We start from the raw sequence: 26,202 nt of genomic DNA, 5'->3' as shown, positions 1-26,202 counted from the left end.
TTTATATCTTAACTATTCCTCTAGATGTAAAAGGCATTTCTTTGCCTTTTTATTGAGATTTCTTTGTGCATTCCTAAATTGAATGTCAGTCCCATCAATTTCTGTCCTTTTCTTTCAGGGCACTCTTCGGTGCAGAGTGTTGAACTGTCTTCTGATGACCACAATTCTTATTCATTCTTTTGTCTTTGTATATAATGCCAGGCATCATTAATGTAATATTGAATGGCTTTTCACATGTGTAGATTTAACAATATTTTTCCACTGAAGATTTTAAGCATCTCACACTGGTACTTTTTACTACAAATATTACTACAAAGCTCACTTATGGTCCATGTCCAGCTTTCCTACCACCTCTGGTTAAATCCAAATTCTCCCCGGTTTCCTGTCTCTTCTCTGCAGTAGATTTCTAACCCTTAAGATCTCAAGTCTTCAACCTGACTTGTAATAAACATATGGACTGAATAATAGCTGATGGTAGAGTTCACCAGGTGCGTGGGCACCAGCTTAATGTGCATGGGCGCCAGGCTAAATGGGTTCTGTCCTTGACTATTTACTGTAATATTTTATCATTTACCTGCTAGGATGGAAAATGACAGCTAAACAAACACATCAATAGTACAAAGCTAGGAGGCCGTCATGAAAAACGGCAATGGCAGTATTTATGACAGACTTTGAAAAAGTATAATGAAAGCCCAAAACAAGAAATATAGAAGGTAATAAAGGAAAAATGTCCGGCCTTGTGCATAGATGTGTGTGAGTGTATGTACGTGTTTAACAAAGAAGTATTGAAGGAACCTGGTCTCTGAACTTAGGTGGAACTGCGATCAAATCAGTGAAATGGCACTGTTTCTCTTGTGACTTTTGTTAATTATTTATTTCCTAAGACTCTGTTTCCTCTTTCTAATCTGAAAATCTAAGAGGATTAAATGAGATAATGTGCATAAAATGCTTAGCGTGATATGTACCACTAGCTAAACGCTCCAGGAACATCAGCCACTATCATCATCATCATCATCAATTTTATCATTGTATGGAATAAAATGAAATTAAAAGCAGTTAATTTGGAAAAAAAGAAGTTTGGTATTAATAATCACGGGCACAACCTAAGTTATAATGTGCTTTAGCTGCTAAAAAGGTAAGTCAATTTTTATACGTTATCAGGAAAACACATAGCTAACTGCAGGTTAGTAAACAAGCCCCCAGAGCTCATGGGCCAGTGCATCTCCAACTCAAAGGTACACATGAATCAACTGGGCCTCTTGTTACATCATTACAGGGGCTCATTAAGTCTGGGTGGAGTCCATGGTCTACATTTCAGGCTCCCGGCTGATGCTGGCGCTACTGGCCGTAGACCTTAGCAAGGCTGAAGAACTAACCCGGAGTGCGTGTTTCATGCTAGCCGCCAAATTGTAGGAATACTGACGAATAGACATTATTTTAAGAAAAAGTAGTAGCATAGAAATGAATTTTCCTTATTTAAGTTATAGGAAAAGCATTACAAAAATTGATTAACTTTGAAGAAAAATAGTGCTTTTTTTCTGTCTCCTACATTTATGAGGAATAGGAAACTTAAAGGCACTTGAAATACTAATTTGAGATATTCAGCAAGTATCAGGTACAAAAGTGCCAAAAATGAGTATTATGTGCTCAGATATATATATTCTTCTAATGTCATCTTGTCAAAGGTCTAAAATTAATTTTAAAATATTTATTAAACAGCCTATGGTATAATATGTCACTGTACTTAGGCCTAAAATTTTATAAAACACTTAGCATTCAAAAACTCAGACAAAAGTAGATAAGAACAACATATAAACATCTATTTAATCATACAATAAATTAAACATATGCAAAAATAAATCTATCTACAAAACAACTACCCTAAAAGAGAAACTTAATATTCTACAAAATCAAAGATACAAAATATTTTAAATCTTGTATCAGCAAACTAAATTTACAAATGTCCATAAGGTTCTAGGAATCACATACTCAGCAAAATTCTATATCATATTTAACTCATTGTTTAGAATAATACATCTCAGACTTCATTCTTAAAATAATCTCAGCTATTTTTATTATTATAATTCATTGTGGATATATATACTCAGAATATATGACTATAATTAGAAGTAGTGGTTTATAAGCAAATGACTATCTGATAACACCTACTTCTTTTAAATTATTTTAAATGAAACAACACAAAATGTCGATAGTTGGCTTATTCTGATGTCACCTCATTTTCTTATTTGCTTCTGCTTCTCTGCCAGAGTCACTATTAAATAGATTACATGTGGTGCTAATAATGGTATTGTCCTTTAGAGACTGTCTTGTCAAAGGTACAGAACGTGTGTATTAATTTCAAAAAATGGGAACCCAAGTACGTGCTGAGTTGGGAGTTTCTTAAAATGTTTCCATATCACCAGAGTTATTCAGATTTCAAATGTGGGTGGTGGGTGTCAGGGGGCAATCCGAATCTTAACCCATGGTCAACATCCTCTCTTTCCAGAAACTCTGGCCAAAATAAAACCACAGAAAGAATGTTGAAGGCAAAAGGCATTTGAAGAGCTTGAAATGGTAGGCATCGTACAATGAATGATAGCTTAGAAAGAAAATATTTATATCATTTATGTTAAAGCTTAAACTTTAAATCAGATATCAAGTTAAATAGTGATGCTTTAGTTACTAAGAAAAAAAATATTCTAAACTAGCCCTCAGAGTCCCAGTGGCTGAGAATTGAGGGTGAAAGAACTCAGACATTTACTGGGCATCTGAGTCCAGGCAGTTGTACCTTCTCGCTAGCCTGCATCCTGGGCTTCGTCACCGCCTGAGCTAAGACGGTAGCAGCTCCATGTGTGTGGTGAACATTGGAAGAGTGGGAGCTTTAAATGTCCTGTTTAAAATGGAATCTTCTGGATTATACCGAGGCTATCAGAAAATACGGCATTTAAGGGAGAGAATAACTGCAAAGGAAATATAACTTTAGTAACTCCCTACCCTCCAAAGTAGGTTGGTTTTCTGTTCTGTTTCCCATTTTGATACAAGGCTGTGGACAAATTCGTATTCCTCTCACAGCCTTCGTAGCTCATTATTCTGGAGTCAGATGAATCATGGCAGTTTGTTAGTTTCATGAACTCATGTTAGAGCCAAATGAACTCATTCTAGCTTAAGACAAATGTCAATGCCTCATCTTTTGCAAGCCAGAGTCATAAACATTGAACGAATACTTTGCTTCATTTTATTGAATTGTATAAAATATGGTCTATGCTAACTAAACATTCTGAATATTTTTGTTGATACCCTGTCCTTTTAAGTGTTCAAGCCATTCAGAACCACGTGGACATAATTTAATTACAAGCACATCCTGTAGGCCTCTAAGTCTTCTCAGTAGACAGAATAAATGTACTTAGAATTAACCTCTTTTAAAGGGAAGCTGTGGTTACATATATTTGATACATTTCAAAATATTTAAAATAACTATATCAATTTCAAAAATGTTTGGTCCCTGTCAAAGTTTACATTATAATTCATGAACACAAGTCAGTGTTCTATGTGCCATGTTGACATAATGCTATAAATCCATGGAGATTATTGAATTTAATTATCAGTATTTATATGGTAGCATTTTGGACACGTGCTCAGTTGTAAAGTAGCTATTCTGTTTCGAGATAAAGAGTATGAGGTAGATTTGTTTTATCTGCCAACAATGTTTGCTATTGTTTTAAGCCTATGCTGTTTCCATAGTTACAGCATGAAGCTCAGAAATCCTCCTCTCTTTGTAATATGTTAAGGGATAATTTTATAATGTTCTGATGGACTATAATGTTTACTGAATATACTATCATAAATATACAGCTTTTATTTTACTATTAGGCCACGCTATATCAAATATGAAATGAGCAGGATTTTTTAATATTGATTATGAATAATAACACTTAATATTCCAGAGATTCTTATCAAAACCAACTAAAGGAAAGGGAGAGAAATAAAATAAATTCTTATTTAGTTGGTTTTGTTATTACAATTATGTAATTTCATTTTCATGCACAGTACTCTAAGGTACCCATTTGTTTATCCAAATCAATGCTCGAAAATTAGAATACAATTTATAATGTCTTACATCAATGAAGACCTTGTTGTGACTTTGAAACAGTGAACACTTGAAGGAAGCCCTTTGAATGGTGGTCCTCTCTTTCCCAGCTCCCGCATCTAAGATCTCTGGGTAGAGACTGAATGTTCTCCACTGCCCCTTCATCGACTAATTCTGTTTCATGACTAAGTCACTTGTTTTTTCAGTCCTTACTTTCTGCCTTGAGCGTGCAATGATGACGAAGTATGTTTGACGTCTCTCTGGCAAAGATGGGAAATGGATAAGACAGGGTGTTGGGAGGATGAGTGGAACTGCACCTGCAGAGAGAATGTTGAGTTTTTCAAAAGGACAACCAGCTCATTGCAGGTTATCTGTTGATGGCAATTAATTCTTCAATTACAGAGGCAAGTATAAAAAAGAGCAAACAAATGTAAAGAAAACCCCTTGGCCCAAATACCAAATGCTAAGAATTCTTTATCTTAAACTTTCGGATTTCCATTCTGCCTGTGCAGTTTCAGAAAAAGATGGGTGCATTTGCAGCAATTAAGGGTTTTGTTGAATAACTGAATCACGCAACTCTCCACAAACTATCCACTACCGATGGATGCCTGAAATTACCTGCCTGCTCAAGAGGCCGATTGCTTAAATACACCAGTCATCCACTGCACTGAAAAGCCCTTGAACGGCTTCAACGCGATTTTTTTTTTTAACGGAGGAAAGAAATGTGGTCTCTGTTGACTCCTTTCATTCTCTTGAGGTAAAGAGATTTTGTTCTCAATTTAAAACCAAATACTATTATCAATATCCCTTGGAAATTCTACTTAATTAAAATGCTCTAGTCACAAAATCTGCCAAATAAAACTTGGTTAGGTTTTTCAATTAACTGCATTTAATTAGAATTATAGAATATGAAGTAGATCCGCTTGTAAAGCTTTTCCTAAGCAAGAAGGTTTTGGTTTGGTCAAAACAAAGAGAACGTTTAAAAAGTAGTGAATATCAATAGGGTGAAATGCTCTCCTTTCCAAATTGCCTTCCCATCTGGCTGACAGCAAAGGGCCAAAGTCTCACGTTCTTGTTTAGTGTATTGTCAGGAATGCGTTCCCAGGACTCCAGTTGGTTGCACCCTAATTCCTGCGTACCTGCAGCCGCATGGCTGTGGCTCAGTCCACAGGGAAGCTCCCTGTTTGTACCCAACTCAAGCCCAAGTCACCAGGCTGTTCTCATGGCACCTATTTGGAAAAGGAAAAGATAAAAAAAAAAAAACAAAAAACCCAAAACCCTAGCATGTATATCCTAGGATTTATGAATTTACTTTCTTCAGTTTGAAAAGACAAAAATAATCTCTATAGCATTAAATTACAATGCAATGAGACCCTACCCCAGTCTTTAAAGAGAAGGACTAACAAATGTGCCATTAGGAAAATTATATGATCAGGGTCTGTCATCTGCACTCACTTCCCTTTGAGGTCATGGAAATTGTTTTCAAGGGTGTTGATAATAATTACGTATGAGCATCATGCCGAGCTGAAAGCATGCTTCTTCCCTTGCAAATCACACCCATGACAAACCATAAGGAAATAAAATGTCCTGAAGGCAGCTTGACATTCCACACTTCAAAGCATCGGTTAACATTTATAAATTTGCATGAGAAAACTTCTTATGATCATAAAATCTCGATTTTTAGGGTAAAGAGCATTGTCTGTTGTAGCTCAGATTGTCGTGGAGAGAAGAGGACCACGTATCCTAGACGTGGAGGCTCCATGTTAGCGCTCTATCTGGCACTCTGGCCACACCAGACATTTGACAGGGAAAGGGAAATGCAACTGAGCAAAGATCACGGCTTGCCCTAAGTCAAAGGAGGACGAGGAATGCAGACCCCTGAGCCTAAAGGTTTGCTCAGTACATTGATTTAACTGGACAAGATACTCACTCGTTTGCTTGCTTTCGATATATTTCTATTAGTTCTTCAATTGAATTAATATGTTTTGAGACTTTCTAGTAAGGTCACGTTAACTGCTGTATCACAAAATCAGAGCAGAAGTTTAATTATTGCCCACATAAAGTCTAACTGGTGACTGTCATAAGCTGCTTTGTCTGCAAACAGAAGCTCAGCACAGTATGTGGTGGGAGATCAGCCCAGCCTGGAATGCAGTTATCTCTCAGCGTCGCCACCTCTGGCTTGCTCCCAATCATTCTTAAGCAAAGCGACAGTGAGAAGTCTTAGAAGTGTACCAAATCGCCTGCTATCTTTTACTCACATTATTCTTAAAAATATGAAGCACAGTATGGATAAACAAATAGATGAGGAAGCCTCCAACTTGAAGTAAAACTGTAGGTCCCTAACAAGATGAATAAAAACTGAACAGACCAAGGAAAAGTCTCAGAAAATTTCAGAAAATCAGGAATGACAGGAAGCATTTTTGAGTACTTTCAGAAATTAAAATGCAGTTAAACTAAACACAGGAAAGAGTCCCCAATATAGTTTTGTTTTTTTTTTTTAACTTCTTATTCTCAGTACCAGACTTGAAATGCTTTCAAAATACAGAAGGAAAAAAAAACATTTCCAATCTAAAATTTTATACCTCACAAAACTATCAGTTAAGTGAAAGTTCAATAAAAGACTTTCTAGTCATAGAGAAACTCAAAAAAATTCCTTTCCCTTGTAAGTTTTTCTCAGGAGATTACATGACAATGTATTCCAGCAAAACAGAATGTTAAACCCAAAAATGTTAGATGTGATGTATCAGTAAGGTTACTCTAACTGAAAACCAATAAAAACTAGGACTGAGCAAATAATAACAACAACAACAGGGTGGGTATTACTTACTCACTGTGTAATAGTTTAGGGCAAGGCTGCTTTTAGGCTCAAACAATGCTGTCCACAGTTGATTCCTTCCGTCTTTTAGGCCACTCTACCACCTGTTAATGCAATCCTATCTCTTTCCTATTGACTGCAAGTGAATGCAACAGGTCTGAGGCTTATGTTCATGGGAGAAGAGAGAACTCCCTTCTCACAAAAAATAAACAATAGTAGAAGGACTAACTACTCTTCTTGGACAAAACTGGTTACTCGGGCAGCACTGGACCAAGAAGAATCGGTTAGATTAAAGGTTTAAACTACTCAGTGTCCACCTTCTGTTACGACGTCAATCCCAATGGAGTTACACTGAGCGAGGGCTAAGACAGTTCCCCCAAATAAAATAATGAGTGGAGCTGGGGAGGAGAATGGACGCCCAGCAAGCAGCAAAAGCCAGATATCCACACACTTGAGGTGCCAGAAATAGTCAATCCATTTGAAAAACAAACGACTGAATGACAGTCTCAGGATGTGTATAACCTGGAGGGCAACGGGGTCAGTGCAGGGCTGGACGGGAGAACACCCGGGTTAGAGACCATCACCTGAAACACAGGTAGTTCTCTCAGAACACCTGCTAAATTAAACTTTTTAAAAAAACCAATATTATCATACAGGGGATAAACTCCAGTGAAGAACCAAATCTCTAAGCAAAAGACCCACAACCGTGGTACACTGCTTGGCTTCGTGGTGAAGCAGTTTTTACATGATCATATTGTTAACACACTAAATTTTAATTGTTTAAGGAAATATACTACAAATATCACCAAAGGATGAAGCAGGGGAGGTGGTTTGGGGTGAAAAATAGCTAAATCCAAGAAGTTGATAGGCAGTGTCTAAATCTGAGAACTCAAGATGTAAGTCTGGAGCTATGGCTGTAACGACCCAAGTAAAAAGCTAAAGGACGAAAACACTGTTGCTTTGGAGAGAAAGAGGCAAAGAGGAAAATAAATTTAGGTGGTTGTTTTCCATTAAAATGCTTTTAGGATTATTTTATTTTTATCCATGTTCGTGTATTGCTTGGGCAAAAGTAACTTTTTTTTTTTTTTTTTGGATAAGCTCAAGATATCTCTGTTGGTCCAGTGTTCACTCCAGAACAACAATCTTTCAAATTAAGAATTATCTAGTGTTACATCAAGTTTTCAATGATAAGTAAATATTTGCTTTTCCTTAAATGTAATTGAACAAAATATCACCAAGAAATAACATGGAATCAAAATAGCCATTTTCCTTTTTGCATTCTGCAAAAGACAGTTTCTTCCCATGAGTGGGTATTATCACTGGTCCAAAGTTTGTACAGTCCAGTTTTTGGTGTAACGGCTCAACATGTTGGATACAAACAATGGAACTGATTTACGGGAGTCTGAGTCATCTTATCTATGTAGTCAATGCATGTCTTCTGTCATTTATGAAATGAAATGCTCAGACTTCCTGTTCACCTTCTCACCAGATAACAGAGGCTGTCTTTAGGTAACAGTAACACAGAGAGAAAACAAGTTAGATCAAAATTAGCTTATCTTCTTCTCCTCATTTTTCTACAGCTTAAGTGAACAAAACCCGGCAACCTTGAATGAGAAAATAAGAATGTGTTATGGCACAAAAAGGAGGCTGCAGCTTGAGAGTGAATATAAAGGAAAGGAGAGAGGGAGGGAGTGTCTTGCAGCCTGCTTCCACCCAGCCCGTGTTTCTCATGAACATACCTATGCGCATACAGCAAGCCTGTTTCAGTCCTGACTGGTGGGCACCTCCCCCTTCTCCTCCACCTGCTCTGCTTCTCCAGGCACCTGGTTCCTTTCCCAGCAAGTCTCTGCAACACACAACTTGTGGCAATGACTTTATTCAAAACAATATTTTTGCTATTTGATAATTCTTGAAACTGATTTAGGAAAAAGAAAATGGAATGAAAGATGGTGACTTCTGGCCTTACTAGCTGCATATCATGCATTTGATGTTTCGCTTTTCCTAATACCTAATCTTTTCCCTGTGCATGTCAGGGGGTACTTTTTCAAGACCCCAATATTCCTGAAATGTTTTTTTTTATCACAAATGTTGAATTCTGATTCAGACAAATCTAGATACAATTTTAAAAGGCTGTATCATCAGAAGCTAAATTTCAATGTGTATTGGAGAAAATTACTGTGTATTTTATTGAAAACTAAAACTTAAACAATAATAGTATGTATCATTCACTTACTGACAATTCTGGAGGTAATTTCAGCCACCTATGACTACATCAACAACTAGGTTCTTCAGTACCACTGTCTTCAGGATATTAACTTCAGCTTGCTCGTCATGGTCAGAGTGGTCATGAAATCATCTCTTTATACATCCCCAGGAAACATCTTTATAAAAATTTATATGATAATACTTATCATTGCTGTGGGTTTGCTTCTAGGCTGATATCATAATAAAAACATAATGGATTACATCATCTTATAACTCAGCATTGGCTTTTCCTCTAAAACAAAGCAGCTATTTATCAATAACCAACTAAAATATAGAGATGATGTTTTATTTCTTAAAATAAGCAAATAATATCATTTCTTTGGTATTTATCTAAAGAATATTTTGGCAAATTTAATTTTCCAAAGTTAAGTCTTACTCTTTAAAGTTTTCTACATGGCAAGTCTAGTAATTTGATTAATTTAAAAGATAAACATTAGCTTTAAGTCTTATACTTTATTATCATGTCATTGTTTTATTTATTCATTTAACCATTAATTCATTTATACATTAATGCAGTTTTTTTCAGTTTTATTATTTTTCAATTAAACAAATGATGACACAGTGGGGAGGCAACATGATAAAAGGTTCAAATATGTGGATTCTACAGTGAAATCTTCCATGTCTGAATCCACTCCTTGGTATATCATTCAATCTCAATGTATCCAAGTTTTTCTATCTGGAAAAAAGGGATAAAATGCACACCCCACATACAGTTATCATCTTTGTGTGAGTTAATATATGTAAATTGCTTAGAAAAGTACATGGTTCCTAATAATTTCTAAATAATTATTAAACACAAATAAACAAATAAATAACATTGAAGGAAAAGATCTACTGTTTTCCTAGGTGCCACATTTAACGGTTTCTGTAGAATTAAAAAACACAAGCATCAAAAGCAAAAATAGGCAAGTGGGATTGTATCAGACTGAAAAGCTACAGCACAGCAAAGGGCATGATCCACAGAGCGAAAGACAAAGTTGTGGAACAGGAGGAAAGAGCTGCACACCATCTATCTAATAAGGGGCTAATATCCAAAATGTATAAGGAACTCCTACAACTCAATATAAAAAAAAAATCCAAATAATCCAATTAAAAATGGGTAAAGGACTTGAATAGACATTTCTCCAAAGAAGACATATAAATGACCATTAGATACATGAAGACATGCCCAACATCACTAATTATTAGGGGAATGTAAATCAAAACCACAATGAGGTATCACCTTACACCTGTTAGGGTGGCCACTATTTAAAAAAAAAAGCAGAAATTAACAAGTGTTGGTGATGTGGAGAAATTGGAACCCTCTTACACTATGGAAAGTAATGTAAAATGATGCTGGCTCTATAGAAAACAGCGTGGGGTTTTCTTAAAAAGTTAAAAAGTGAACTACCATATGATCCAGCAATCCCACTTCTGGGTATTTATCCAAAAGAACTGAATCAAGATCAAAAAGGAGTACCTGCACTCCCGGGTTCACTGCTGCGCAATTCACAATAGCTAAGGGTTGGAAACAACCTAAACGTCCATCAGTGGATGAACGTATAAAGAACATGTGGTTTATAAATACAACAGAATATTAGCCTCAAAAAAAAAAAAAAAAACCAACCGAAATAAATCATGCCATGTGTGACAACATAGATGAACCTTGAGGACATTGTGTTAAAAAAAGGATATACTGCATAATTCCGTTTACATAAGGTATCTAAAGTAGTCAATCTCATAGAAGCAGAGGGCAGAATTGTGGTTGCCAGGGGATGGGAAGAGGGAGAAACGGGGAGTTGTTGTTCAGTGGTATAGAGTTTCAGTTACACAAGATGAAAAAGTTCTAGAGATCTAATCTACAACAATGTGCATGTAAGTAACAGTACTGTACTGTACGATTTTAGATTTGTTAAGAGGTTAGAGTTCATGTAATTTTTAAAAAATCACAATTTAAATAAATTAGTTCAATCAATTCAAACCCAGAAAAACTGGATTTGTTTTGGGTGGAGATACCATACAGCCCAATGGTCAGCTGATGATATGTATTTTCCGTTTTCAAATTTTACCCCTGATAGGGCAAAACCTAAAAAGTTCTGGGCTACATGCTTGTACACCTGCTGTCCAATCCGACTGGAATAAGATTTTGTCAGACAAAATTACTTTAAATCGTAGGACTCTTTTCCTCTGCAAATGACAATAAATCAATGCAAACTGACTTTTGCAAAACTGGACTTATTGACTCATAAAACTGAAAAACTCAGGAGCAGGACTTTAGGCACAATTTAATCCAGAAGCTCAAATTATTTGGAATAATGTGTTTCTGTTCTGCTTTTCCCTCTATTGACTTTTTCCTGAGGGTCCTAGGCATCCCCAGGCTCATTTCGTCCTTTCTGGAAGCTGTCCCCCACTGAATGCCTGCATGGTTCTTTCCTGGTACGTCTGTATTATCTTATAGAACATACAGGATAATATGTGCTGTAGTGCATTAGCACAAAATTATCATCACTGAGTAATCCAGTAGGTTCAATAACACTCAACAGTCCATTTAGCCACATTTGTAAAACCCAAAGGTAAATATCCATTTGGCTCCTATGATACGAGATACCTACACCAATGGACTCTCTCTGAACATTTGATAGAAATAGTGTCATTATATCATTTGCTCGATCTGGTCAGGAGTTCCTCACTGACCGGTCACTTCGGCCACAGAACATAATGCACTAGCTGGCTGACCGTAAATCACCCTCTCCGGGGGAGGCAGAAGCGGAGTAGTATATTTTTATATTTTACATTGTTTCGGCAAAGTGCATACTTGTTATATTTTAATAATCCTTTTGAAAATTATGTTCCATGTTTCATTTGTTTTGTCCAAATTCTGCTTACAGTAATGGGCTTTAATTTTATATTCAGTATTCCAGAAGAGTAGATTTTCTTTTCGAGTACCTCTATCCATATGCATGTAGCTATGAATCCTGAGTTATATGCTTCAAATTTTTAAAAAATGAGTCAAAGGTAAATACTAAGAATAAATTATAAAATATCCTATTGCTAAGGGTAACAAGAATAATGTGTTCCATGTTTAAAATAAAGTACAGATTTTTCTAAGGAAAGGCAAATCCTTCATTTCAAGAAGATGGACAGGCTGGTACTTGAAAGTAAATTCTAGATAGATTACATAACGGATTACATTCCAACATGTGAATATGCATTTTCTCCTTATCTACCTATCTGTCTATCTATCTACCTGTCTATCTCTGTCTATCTATCTATCTATCTGATATATTTTCATTTATTGAGCAGTTTTTTTTCGTATTTTGGGGAATCAAAATTATAATTATTTTGTTCTTTTTGAAAGTAATCTACACTATTGGTATTACTACCTAGCTAAGTTGGCCTTGGTCGTGCAAAGCCTATCCTGTGGCTGTGTCAGGGGTGCTATTTTAGGACAGCACGCCGGCTCTTCATGAATCAATCTGACCTTCTTCTCTCACTCCCTTGCAAATCTACTCCCTGTTTATTCAATACAGAACCTTCTTGTAAAGGAAAAGAAACCCTTGAAAAGAAGAGGCTTTATATAAGAGCTTTGTTCTTCCCTGGAGGACTTTCGTCATTTGAGAAATAATTTGGGAGAAATTCCAAAAACAAACACACAAAAAAGATAAATGTCTCCTCACTAAGATGATTGCCATGACCACAAATTTGCGCAAATGATACAGCTGGCACTAATTTGACTATCCCCCTGAATTCCCTGGACGCGTTCCTAATAAGTGGTGCAGGTTTCTACAGCTGGGACGTCCATTACAAATATTTTCCCCATCTTTAGAGTTGAGAACAATTTTCATGTTGAGTATAAGGTTTCAGGTGGAATCTTCATGGTAGCTCTGTGAATGTTGGGAGGAATGCCTCATTCAACCTTGGAGATAAAACTGTTTTGTGGAGCAAAAGGAAACAACTGGGTGTAAATCTAACAGACTGTATACTCAAAGTACAAAAAATATGACTAGCCCTATTTTCTTATCTCTGAACTCAGTCTAACCTCAAGCTCTAATATTTGCTCAAATGCAGGAAAACAATTATTTTTTAAGCTGAAGATACATAAACAATTATGATTTAAAACTCAATTCCTCACCTCCCTTCATTCATTCTAGACCAATGACTAGGTTCAAGGATCACCATGTTCCAATTGGGGAAATTCTTCTGGTGTTTTGAGGGGAACAGAATTAAAAGTAGGACCTGGGAATTAATGAGCAGGTGCCACACTGGGGAAAAATATAAATATTAAGACATTTTTGATATGGGGGAAATTCACTATAACTCAGAAGTTAATGACTTGACAAGGATACCTAAAGCAAGCACTAATAGTTCGCTGCTAATAGACCACTGAAATATGTCTTTGAAGCCTTGAGAAAATGATGGCTTACAACGAGCCAGCTGGAGGGGCTGCTGTTGAGGGTACAAACGTAGCACCCTCGAGATCCGCTCTCTGCTGCACACCAGAAATCAATGCATTGTAACTGACTGGACTTCAATTTAAAAAATTAAAAAATCCATTCTCAGTTTCTGCTAATAATCTGTTTTGTCTCAAAACAGAGGCAGGACTTCTCCAGCTGAGCCACGCTGAGACTTGAACCTAGGAGTTGGTCCTAAACGTAGTAGCAAGTGAGGTCAGATGTTGAGAGAGCAAGCATCATCCTGTAAGGTGTTTGCCTTGGAGCAGAGAATTACATGGTTTCAAGGCAAGGGGAGGCTGCTTTTCTCGAGCAAGTGTAGGTGAGTCACTTGTGCCGACCCCGAGGATTTAGGGAAATCTGAATGTCCCATGTTGCCACGTGCAGCCACCACGGTCTCCATTACAGGTCTCAGGGTCCCACTCCCCTGTCACAGCCTGGCTTTGATACAGAGCTGGTGGCCGTATGGCATATGCCAGGGCACTCTGCTCTGTCTTCTATCCCAATTTTCCACAGGCAAAAGCCTTAGCAATTGTGATGCAATAACATGCTGGGGCATGGCCATTCCATTCATCTCCATCAGAGGAGCCCTGGCTACCATATGGCCAGTGAGTGATCCAGATGCAGAATCCCATTCTTTGGATGTGCATCCCAGGAACACTTTGGGTACCGATTGTTTTCTTGGCTTTTCCCCAGAAAACAAACAGAAACAAAACAACCCCTACGATAAAAATCTGAATACAAGTAGTTATTTTGGAAGTTTTTCCAGGAAACACTGGTAGGGTATTGGGAACTGGGACTAGGAAGAAAAGACAGCCGTGTAAGTGTGTGTTTTCAAACAAGCTACTACTGCGGGCATAGCTAGTCCTTAATCCCGCTGGGCAGTCTGGAAGCCACAGTGAAGCATGTGCTTTGGGCTTGCACTGAAGGATGGGCGAGGGACACCAAGCAACACAGTTATTGTTTGAAGGTTCCCTGCACTTCTCCCGACTGTGAGCCTCTGAAGAGTCGGCTCCCTGCAGCCAGAGAAAGTCTCTAGAAAAATGTTTGCAGACGCTGGCAGTCAGAGACTAGGCCACTGTGCATTGGTGGGGTGAGGTCCAAGACGTTAATGCCAGGACACCCAACACCAGAGTTCAGTGTATCTGGTTTTAATGCCAGGATTCTGCTAGCTCCATGAAATGAGATTTAGAGCTGCTCCCCCCCCCCCCCTTTAAAAAATATTTCTGGAACACCGGGTAAAAAAAGTGGCTTTTCCTGTCCTTAGAAGTAAAACTTGTCATAAAGTACAATTTAGACGTTATATCTTGTCAGGAACGCGTTTATTTATGTCCTCCTCCACCCATTCAGGCATGCACTATTCGCGTCTATGTTCCGGTGGGCTGGCACGTGGTGCGCAGGGGCAGCTGGTTCCAGTATATTCTCCTTCTGTGTTGGTTATCTATTGCTATAAAATAAACCAACTCAGAACGTACTGGCTTAAAGCAATAATCAGTTTATTTGCTCGTGATCTTGTGGGTCAACGATTTGAGCTGGGTTCAGCTGGGTCGTCTTCCTGCCGGTCTGGCCTGAGGCCATTCGTTCAGGCGTGGTCACTTGGTGGCTCAGTAAGTGCTGAGGAGGCAAAGATTGTCTTAAGCAGACGCCTTGCGGATGGCGAGCACAGCTGGCTGGGGAGCGCGTTGCTCCCGGGGCCTCCGGCGGGGAGGCTCTGCGCGCCGGGCGGGGGCGTCCTCCGGGAGGCTGCGGAGGACTTCTCCACCGACGACGGACGGCTTCTCACCAGCAAGGAGTCGAGCTCCTGTCTGTGAGCACGTCCTGAGTCTCTGCTGCGTCACGTTCGCGAACGTCTCACTGGACAAAGCACCAGATGTAAGTGGTGGGGAGGGAGGGAAACTCCAGCACGTTTACGGGAAGAACAGCCACGTCATTCTGGAACGGAACAGGCAGACGGGGAGGGAGGAATTACTGCAGCCACGTATGAGAACAGACTACCACACCTGCACAACTTCCTGAAGGTTTTCAGTGCCCTTCCCTTTAGGTAAGCACTTGTTCTTACGGTTGTGTGGGTACCATGTGCAGTCTTCCTCTCAGAGTGCTTCCACAGCAACTGCGAAAGTCTCTGCTGCTCCCTTGGGACTAGTAGCTGACTTGATGTGATGCTTATGTGAGTTAGAAGATCTCGGATGCCGTCAGTTATGTTACAAATGAAGTGGCACTGGGGGAACCACCGCACCTCTGTTGGCCTCATTTCCTTAATTTGTAAAGTGATAAGATGGAATCGATGGAGGACTGCTAACTCGGATGCACAGAGGCCAGCAAATCACCACCTTATTCTACATCCAAAATAGTCAAAACTGGGGGTATAAAAATGTTGACAGAGATGCAAAACTACGTTAGTGCAAATGAAATGGTGGAGTGTTGCAGAATCCCCTACATCATATCTAGGAGCAGCTGAGAATGGTGGAGATTTTAGAGAATTGTCAATTAAAAGAGCCGCTGACATTTAGGAATGTCCATAAACTGTGGCCCAGTCAGGATTTTTAAGTGAAGCAAAGATTACCCAGCAATGGAGTTAATAAAATACATTACTCAAGAGCATCAGCTCATTTGCCCCAGAACTATGTCGTGCTTTTCAATTACAAATTGAAATTATTTTAATTTAGTCCTGTCTGATTTTAATTCAGGTGTTAACTTGGTTCTTGTAATCTGACCTGGTGAGAATGTCTAGTTCTTGTAATACCAAAGCATGTCTCTCATCCTACAGTCATCAAGAAAAAAGTAAAAAACAAACATTTTCAAATAAAATCTTCAAGTTTATATTCTATGCATATATAACAATTCTTTTCCCTTTACTGACCTGTCTGTTTCTTTGCCAAAGGCCACTGTGCTTGGAGGACTGTGTTAAGACAGCTTTCAGAGCACCTCTTCAAATGCTCTTGCTTTATGTCATCCAAAAACCTTTCTTTCTTTCACTCCATCAGAAAGCATCATTTTAGAAGGAGGTACATTTGTGACAGGAGTCATGTACTGTACATAGCTTAAGAGTGACTGTAATAAATCCTTTAGTTCCCTGAGAAATATATTGAAAAATTAACTGTGTATGTCAGTTAGAAAACTATTTTGAAGACTATTATTTTAAAGGATATATTTACTAAAAAGCACTGATGACATTTCCCCTTGATTAAAAAAAAAATTATCACCAAATTGCTTGGCAAAAATTCTGCTGCAGTATCATTGTTTTCTGAAATTGTATTTTTTTTTTTTAAGTAGTCTCTGTTTCAATGCTAACCTTGGAGAACTGTGACCAAGCACCCCCTTCTAGGACAGCTCATTGAACTTATAAAAGCTGTCAGTTTATAAGCTCTTTTGTTCAAAATAATCACATCTTGAAATTTGGCCATATGTGCATAAAACCTTCCCCTGGAGAAGCTGAACTTCTCCCATCTGTTGGTTTTTCTCAGGAAGAAAAAAAATCATGGGTCCCCATTAGGGAGGTGGCATTGCTCCGCAAGTGGTGGTTCAGGACTCAAAAGTAAGAAGGCAGTTTGCCAAGCAAGCAGGATGTGGTGGATGGCAAAAAGTATTTGTGTGTGTGTGTGTGTGTGTGTGTGTAGGTAAATGAATGGAATCTTCAAGGGAAAAGATGCAGCCATAACCTGGAAGGATTCAGGAAGCACAGCAAAGGCCTCAGCACCCTCCTGCCTCAGTCTTGGAAGTGAAGAAGTGAGCAGAGGACCCGAGAGCCCCTGTCATGGACCAGGTCCAGGACGCGTGCACTGGCTCCATCAGCACTGAGGTCTGGGCAGTATGCAACATCTCAGCCCCAGGCACTGCCAGGAGTGGGGGTGGTCAAGATCAAAGAAGCCCCTATTTATGAGAATTTGATCTCAGATACAGGATATGGGAGGAATAAAGCCATGGACAAAAGGTTTGTCTGTCCCTGCTTTTTACCCCTGGGATTTCCTTTCTGAATTTCCTGGATCCTCTCTTCTGATGCAAGGACCAACCACTGGTCTAGCAACATTTTAGTGGCTACTTCCTTGGCCCGGTTACAAAATCTGTGTCCTGGGGAAACGACCTGGGCAAAGAGAAGGGAAAACATGTTAGACATACTTGAGCGGATGGATTTAGCAAAAAACAAGTTTCCCTTCTTCAATCTTCAAATTGTCACTGAGAAATACAGCGATTTCCCTTAAGATAATTTTTAACGTTGTCATTGTTTCATTGAAAGGTTTCTTTTTTTTTTTTTTAAATCATTTTCACAAAGATTTTTGGATGCAAAAAATAGTTACTATCCAATCTTAAATATTTCAGCAGTCTACTATTCACTTGCGTCACTGGCCATTTTTCAAGGACCCTCCATCCCCCTTTGGTGACCTGTTTTTTTGTCATCTATTCAGCATCCACTAATCGCGCTAACCACGCGTTAACCATTCTTCCGCAACTCCTCTCCCATCTACTCACCACCCCTCCAACACACACACACACACACACACAACCCCCCACCCCGCGCTGGCACAATAATCGCACGTGCGTCACACAACTCCCGCGAGACCTTATGCTTACTTTCACCTTCGATCCTTTTACAAGTACACATGTGGGCACGGGTTTTCAGAGACGCTTCTCCAGCTCTCAGTCCATCCTCTCACCCCTCGCTCTGTTCTTGAGCCTGCAGCTCCTCTCGCAGGCACAAGGGTCTGGTGGAGTTGGTGCTCTGCGGGCTCGCGCGCGCTCTCTCTCTCCTCTCACTCCTCTCTGTCTCGCTCTGCGCTCTGGTCCTCTCGCTCTAGCTCTCCATTCCCTCCTGCCCCATCTACCCACCTTTCATTAAATGGACAGAAACACGCACAGACACCCACACAGTCCTCTTTAGTCTATCACTTTACCCCACCGTCGACGACGACTTGCAGCTGCCTGGAATCAAGGAGCCAAAAGCTTGATAGAAAGAGTCTTGAAGGTTGCTTTCGGGGCTCGGGGATCTCCTCCGGCTTCGGGGTTCCCCTCCGGCTTCGGGGTCACCTCTTTATCCCTCATCTCAAATTACTGACCGGAAGACCTTCACCCTCTCCCAGCTGCTTTGCTGGGAAAGCGAGGGCAGGGCCGCGGCGAGCACCGCCCCGCACCCGCCGGCGCGCGCACCCACGTGGGCTGCCCAGCGCCGCAGCAGCAGGTGCCGGGAGGTGGCGGTCAGGCCGGGAGCCCCGCGGCAGCAGCATCCCAGCTGCGACCGCTCTCCGGCCCACTCTCAGGGCCCTTTCCTCTCTCCGGCCCACTCTCAGGGCCCTTTCCTCTCTCCTCCTCCGCCTTTTGAGGTGACCCTAGTCTAGCACCACAGCGTCTCACCGCTTTCTACCTCGGTTAATTCTTCCTACGCCCACCTCGTCACCGCCATCATTCCCAACTGGAGCCGCAGTCCGGGCTGAGGAGCGGCAGACGCGGGGTCCCGGGCCGCTGAGGCGGTGGCCGGGGGTCGACGGCCTCCGCGCGGCCCCGAGGTGCGGCCGGCGGGCGGTGGGCGCGGGCTGAGTCCGCAGCGGGGAGGGCGGGACGGAGCGCGAACGGAGGAGGCGGCGCTGCGCGTCCAGGGACCGACTCCCCCACACTCGCGCGCTCCTGCCCGCCCCCGGCCTCCCTGTGTTTACTGTTCTTCATTTATTCGCATTTTGCAAGCTGTTTTTTTTGGGGGGGGGCTGTTTCCCCAGCAACTCTTTTTTCCCCCTCTCTCTCTCTCCCGAGTTTAACGCGCTGCACGCGCTCGTGTCTGTCCAAGGTGGGGTGGGGTAGGAGGAGATCCGTGTTTTCCTCGGGGAGCTTAAATATCCTGGGGAGGGTGAAGGAGGATTGCGAGAAGCCTGTGTCTTTGCCGGGGCAGTTTGTTGGGGGCGACCTCCGCATCAGGCCAGGTGATAAAAAGCGAAACTTTTAATGCTGCCTTTGCCTCCGACGCGCCCCTGCCTCGTCTCCCAGCCTGAGACCGGAGTAAATCGCAAAGCCTTCACCCTCGAGAGGAGACAGAAACCTTCCACTAGACAGATGGGATATGAGGGGTGGAGGACAGATCGACCGCAATTTCTGATCGTTAAAAAGTGAAAAATTGAACCCCGAAGGGGATTTTCACATGACGGCCCCTCCCCCTTGCACGCCTTTTCTCCGGCGCGAGGATCCAGCTCGGGATTTGCCGGCTCCCTTCTGGCCCCCTCGGCCCAGTCTGGCCGAGTGACGGATCTCAGCCTGGTCCTCACCCCCTCCCTCTTCCCTCCCCCAGGACCGAAGCGGGTGTGATGTCCTTGCCGCCGCCGCCGCCCCATTCCACCGCGCACCAGCCCCGGGGGCGCCGGCCGCGCGGAGCCGCCCGATTCCGCCCCGGCCCGGGGCTTCCAGGAGGGTCGCGCAGCCCCAGGCTGTGACTCAGGCGCCCACTTGGTAACTCTGCCATCTTCCTGCTCCCTCCTCTCCCTCCCGTCCCCGCCCCCCTTTGCCACCCCGGTTCCCCTCCACCACCCTCCTGCCCTCCTCCCAGACGCCCACCCACCCGCTCCTCTTTCCGCAAGATCGCAGAGGTGGCGCGGAGCCCGGCGAGCCGATGACGGACCCCTTCCTCCTGCCTTCAATGCCTCAGCGGAAGAGCCCCAAGGGCTGGGGAGTGGAGGGCTGCCGGACATCCTCCCGGGGGGGCTGCTCCGACCTGCTGCTCGTGGTGTATGAAACCGGGGACTGAGCGGGCCCCAGCCGCCGCCGCTGCCCGCACCGTCGCTGCCGTCGGTCTGGACTGGCCCCCGCCTCGCCGCGCCCGCCGCCCGGCCCCGGCCCCGGGCGCCCCAGGGCTCGCCCCGCGCCCGCCACCGCCCGCGCGCCGACTGCCCGCGCGCCCTCCTGACAGCTGCGGCGGCGGCGGCGGTGATGCAAAGGAGGAGGGTGCTGCCGGCGGCGGCGCTGGTGGTGGCGATCGGCGCCCGGGTGTGAGGCGAGCGTCATGGTGGGGATGCTGGCTTCGCGGCGGTGAGAGCGAGCGCGAGCCCGGGGCGGAGGACGCTCCAGTTTGGATTTTGCTGCTGTGTGGGCTCGGACCTGCTTCTTCTTCTCTCTGTCTCTGTCTCTGTCTCCCCCCCCCCCACCTCTCTGCCCCCCTCCCTCTCTCCCCCCTCCCCACACTTCATTTGTTCTTGGTTTGCATATTTAAAACCTCTCTCCACTCCGTCCTCTCCCCAACCACTGGAAGTCTTCCCGTCTCTAAATGGAATTAGTGGAGATCGGAGCCTCTGGTGTAACGAACAGACATGATCTATGGACGCAGTTTGTTTCACAGTGAGTACCTTTCCCGCCGCGCCGGTCCACTCCCGGGTCCATCCTCCCCGCCTCCCCTCCCTCGTGGCCGAACGCGCAGGGAAAGCCTCTCGCCAGCACCGCGCTCCCGCCGGACCCCGCAGTCCCCGCGAGTCTGGGGCAGATGTAAACTTTGTGTATTGCAGCTTAATAGAACCGGGCGTGGGGGCGGCGCAGGGCAGTGGTGGCTGGGTCGCAGAATCTGCCGAGGAAAACAGGCTGTCGTGTGCGGGAGCATCCCAGGCAGAGAGGTGCCAGTTGCTGGGGGTGGGCACGTGCGGAAGAGGCCGGGGAGTGGGCCCGAGCGAGGTCGCGGTGGGGGGTTGGGGGGGGGGGAACAGGCCAAGCGCGGGGCTGATGGTTCCTGGAGGGAGAAGGAACATGCCTCCTTTAGGGGCTTCTGGAGCTCAGCGGCCCCAGCCTCACTCCAGGAGGTAGTTGGCGGTGCACCTGAACGCGAGGCTTGAGGGCAGGGCCAGTGCAACCTCAACTCTTCCGGAGAGCGGTGTTGCTTCACGAGTGTGCGGTACCCGTGCAGTTGAGGGCGGAAGGAATCGGAGGAAAATAGCATGAGAAGTCATCAAGTACACGGCAGTGTGAGAGAACGCGTGGTGGAAATGTCCGCGCACACAGCCAAGACTGGGGCGCCTGTGCCACGCAGTTACAAGGCTGGCTTTGCTGATGTGTTCATCCCAGTGCACGCTCCACAACTGATTCCGTCAAAACAGGGAAAGCAGAGTGAAAACACCGAACCTACATCTTGATACCGAGGGCTGTATACCTCTATGTGTGTCTGTGTGTCTGTGTGTCTGTCTGTGTGTACAGAATCATGGCAAGTTAAAGTAAGACTTTTTTCGCCTTCTTATACACAGACAGTAACGATTGACGTTTTCATCTAAAAGCAGAGGACCAGGCTAGAGTACAAAGTAAAATAATTGCTATCATTTCTCAAATACTCATATCGAGGCCCACATACTTTTCTTGGAATAACCTTTAAGCATAAATTTGTAAGCTCCTGTAGTGAGCTTGAGTTTAGGAAATCATTATGAATTATGCCTTCCCTTTTCCAAATACGTTTCAAGTGGACGTATAATTGTCTACCTAATGGAGCTTAGAGCTTTTAGGTAATGGAGCAAAAGAGTAAATAATAAAAATAACACAGAGAAGGAAAAATCAGAAATTATGAAGACTAGATTATTTTAATACTTTTCTAGTTTTCGGTTTTGTAAAAATAAGAATATGGAAATAAAAGAGGTCAAGTTTCAATGGTCTTCGCAGATTTACCATCAAGTTCCAGACCAGAGTCTCCTTCTGACACTGAAAATTGACTCAATAAAATGCTTATAGAAACCACCTTTCACAAAATTGTAAACTATTTCTGGATAATACTAAATATTAAAGTTCAGGCTGGAAAGATTAATTTTGTAGCTTAAAAATGCTGAGGACGGGGTTACTTGAGAGTTGAGTGTTTTATAGGAAACATTTTTTTATGCTGCTCAATGCCTCCAATCCTTGTTAATCTGTTTTCCTCCTGTTCCCCTCCCCCATCTGCCACAGGAGTTGCCTAAGTACTTACTTTCTACAGTACAATAACATTGTTGATGAAAATACAACTTTTCCTTTTCATTCTTTTGCCTGATGTCCTTCTGTCTCCCTTTAGAGATACTAGCAAAGTCATCCATAAAGAGCAGCTCAGACACTCCTGAAATCCTACTGTAATGTGACATCCGTTGGTGACAATGTTGCCTCTTGGTCTTGAAGTCGGCATTTGCCTTAGGAGTCTGGATCTCAGACATCCTTTACTTGTATTACTTTCCTAAGAGATCCCCAAGTTGCTCTGACTTGTACATTGTGAATCGGTTTTTGTTAAGTTCTGAGTCTACTCAGAACAGTTAACAATAATAAAGTAATTTTTCTTGATACCATTTTAACTTTAAATTATACTATGTTGTTTATAGAGTTTGGTCACTTCAGTGTACATTAATCTTTCTAATTTTTCTTTTCTGTTTCAGTTGTAGCAAGTTTAATCATCCTCCATTTGTCTGGGGCAACCAAGAAAGGAACAGGTGTGTTTCTTTGAAAAAAAAAATTGCAAGTGGAAGACCTGTAATTACTTGCATTTTCCTATTTTTCCCATATTCTTAATATTCCAGAATATCTGAACATTTTATAGTCTGTATAATTGATTGGTTTCGACTAAGACAACATTTAGAAGTTAATTTACTAATGGATATTATAAGAATGTCCTCTCTATTTTTAGTTTTAGAGAAAATTGGATAATGGCTCTTTTAAATTTCTTTCCTTCTTTTTTTTTTTTTTAAACAGAAAAGCAAGCCACCTCCGAAACACAGAAGTCTGTGCAGTGCGGCACTTGGACAAAACATGCGGACGGAGGCATCTTCACCTCACCCAACTACCCGAGCAAGTACCCCCCTGACCGCGAGTGCATCTACATCATAGAAGGTGAGGGGGGCGGCGCCAGAGCTGGAGAGGACACTGGGCCAAGTCTGGCCGTCTCCAAGCTTTGGATGGAAAATATGCACCCAGACATTACAAAAATTGGTTTTGGAAACCATACACAGAAATATCTCTGAGTGAATCAACTAGCTGTAAAATCGGGGATCAAGCTAATATTGAAATTATTTCTAATGGTTTATAAACAGATAAACTCTGGGGGAGAAAAAGAAATCAACAACAGTTTATTTTGCAGTTGACTTAATTGATTTGGAATTCTAAATTAATGGAATGGACGCATGGTTGGCAAACTGTTTCCTAATGTGTAACGCTTTTGGCAACTGGTATTTCATTGGCTTAACAATGATTAGAATAGCCTATATGTTTGTTATTTTTCCCTTTAGTAATATGAAGCACAAAAAAAACATACTAATGTCAGAAATAAACTTACAATCTTATTTTCCAAACATCAATCTGAGTAGCAGTTGCCTTAGTTTGTGCTAATAAGTGCATTTTCATGCTTTTCATGCCAAAGTCTCGATTCCAAATGACGATGCTTCTTTTCATCATTTTTTCCCTAGCTTGAAGGATGAAAAAATGCTGAAAAAGGGATTCACTTCTCTTTGAATGTTTTCCATTTCCATTACCCTTGTGGACACCTCTCTTATTAAGTACAATTTAAAATATATATATGAACATTTCCTCCAGTGATAGAAGTTTTCAATATTATAAGCATTAATATCTAATAGCCCCAAACTTGCAATCTTTCCAACCACCGCACCACACACACACATACACATACACACACACTCACACATAGAGCTACCTTAATGAAAAGAATGTTTGCTCACTATTTACCTGTAAGTGAAGGGCACTTTAATTTGATAGGTCTTTCAAATAAAAAAGATTTTCTGGTCTAACTGATTTCAAAAATTTCATTTAGAAATGAGTGTTTTTCTTTTTGTAATTTTCGAGCCAAGATCCTTCCTCTCTTCTCGTCATGCGTCAAGTTGAACTTTTAGCAAAGACATACCATATTACAAGAAGAAGGAAAAGGAATAAACACTGATATAAAAGGTCGAAGCTAAGAAACTGAGCTCTGGCAGTTTTTCTTCCTCTTATGATTGATAGAAAAGGAAATTGAAATGTGGAAATCCTGGGTTAAAATTAGTTGTTCTTTCTATCAAGTTAATATTACATATCTGCTATATGTTGTAGTACATATAATATGTAACTGCATAGCATAGTGCTAGTTTAAGATCCTCGGTTGATTGAATTTGAGGATGTGAAGCTCACGGATGCAGATATGGAGGGCCAAGTAGGGGACCTGAACATCCTTGGATTTTGGTGTCCACAGGGGGTCCTGGGAAAAAACCCTCCCCTGCTCCCACCCCCCAGCAGATACCTAAGGACAACAGTGTGTATACATACATATATATATATATATATATATATATATATATATATATATATATATATATGTGTGTGTGTGTGTGTGTGTATGTATACTTATAAACACTTAATCATAGGAAGTTGGTATTTTTGTTGTCCCAACTTTACATGTAAAGAAACTGAGGCACAGAAATGTTAAATATCTTGCTTAACTTCATATAATGTAATTTGTGTTTTGAAGCAACAGTATTTCAAAACTCCAGATTATTAAAAAGAATAGCATCAACTAATTCTCTTGCTCAGAGGATTAACTTAGAAGAAAATCTTTGCATGTTAATTGTTTTCATGTTTATTATTATTGATAATTTAACAGCATTGCTAACACTTGATTTTAATGTCATGCACACATTTGCACTCATTTATAATCACGCCAAGGATAAAACCTGAAGTTGGTAAATGAACAGAACCTCCTGTTACTATTAATCATACTTCTATACCCTTCTTGGAATCCTTCATATTAGCCTTTTTTTAATTCATAATTTAACAAATATTTATTGAACAACTACTAAGAAACAACCATGCTTGTAGATACAGTTTAGAGAGTATTGGATGGAACAGACATGGTGTTTGCCTTATGGAACTTACAATACCATCTGGGGACTATGCTTTTTTCAGTAAACGATCTAAAGGGGCCCTGAAATGAGCAGTGTTTGGAATAGGGAGAAAGGCAAAAAGGCTGTAAGGAGGAAGAGATGCTTGCACTCAGTTTTAAAGAACGTTCAGGAGATACTCATTCCCCAGACAGAACAGCACGTGCAGCGGTTCAGAGACACCCTGGCGGGGTTGCTCGCCCACGTGTAGCGTCGTGAGGCTTCAGCACAGAGTGAGGGGAGGGGCAAGCGAGGCGGCTAAAGGGTAGGTGGTCTCAGAGAAAGGAGAACTTGCTATTTCGTCTTCCACCCAGGGAAGTCTGGACTTCACGTTGCAGACAGTGGAGTGCTATTGAAATAATTTAAGGAGAGGAATGATATGGTGAGATTTTGAGGAACTAACTGGAGAAAAAGTGCATAAGCTGAAACTACCGTGAATGACGAAGTAAACCATGGTAAACGCGTGAACTATGGAAGTGAGGTTGATGGTGGAGTCAAGGGAAGAAATGAGAGGTATTTGGGAAACTGAATCTTGAGTGAGTGGATGTGGAGACAGGAAAATAGGCAATCCCAGGGCTCTTCTAAAAGTTGTGGCTTGATGGCTTGTTAGAAGGAATTGCTGTGCTGGATGAGGAATAGAGGTGGCCAAAGGGGGTTTAAAGGAAAAATAATGTGTTCAATTTGGTGTTTATGGGGATGTTTTATAAAGAGATTGGATATGTGGGTCTTTAGCTCTGTGGAGAATTCTGGTATGAAAAATATATATATTTATAGGTCATAAAT

The 26,202-nt window shown here is 41.7% G+C and overlaps 1 protein-coding gene and 1 long non-coding RNA gene across 5 annotated transcripts in view; one reads left to right on the top strand and one right to left on the bottom strand.

Moving 5' to 3' along the window:
- Window positions 1–14,903: 14,903 nt before the first annotated feature.
- LOC135319534 (uncharacterized) lies at window positions 14,904–18,720 on the bottom strand. Its single transcript, XR_010378204.1, has 3 exons — window positions 18,167–18,720; window positions 17,552–17,678; window positions 14,904–15,529 (listed from the first exon to the last, which is right to left on the bottom strand). It is a non-coding gene; the product is annotated as an uncharacterized LOC135319534 (long non-coding RNA).
- Window positions 18,721–20,478: 1,758 nt separating this feature from the next.
- Window positions 20,479–26,202, top strand: part of NETO1 (neuropilin and tolloid like 1) — an 80,069-nt gene continuing 74,345 nt past the window's right edge. For 3 of the 4 annotated variants that reach the window (XM_064480432.1, XM_010998935.3, XM_031441750.2), the window contains exons 1-3: window positions 20,479–20,905; window positions 22,936–22,989; window positions 23,249–23,386. In XM_064480432.1, the coding sequence (XP_064336502.1) occupies window positions 20,878–20,905; window positions 22,936–22,989; window positions 23,249–23,386 (220 nt within the window). In that variant the 5' untranslated portion in view covers window positions 20,479–20,877. The remainder of the gene's footprint in view (window positions 20,906–22,935; window positions 22,990–23,248; window positions 23,387–26,202) is intronic. The other variant, XM_031441751.2, reaches the window with a different exon arrangement.

Source organism: Camelus dromedarius, chromosome 28, assembly GCF_036321535.1.
Source record: "Camelus dromedarius isolate mCamDro1 chromosome 28, mCamDro1.pat, whole genome shotgun sequence".
NCBI lineage: Eukaryota > Metazoa > Chordata > Mammalia > Artiodactyla > Camelidae > Camelus > Camelus dromedarius.
Note: the sequence above shows the minus strand (reverse complement) of the source record. Positions and strands in the feature narration are given on the sequence as shown.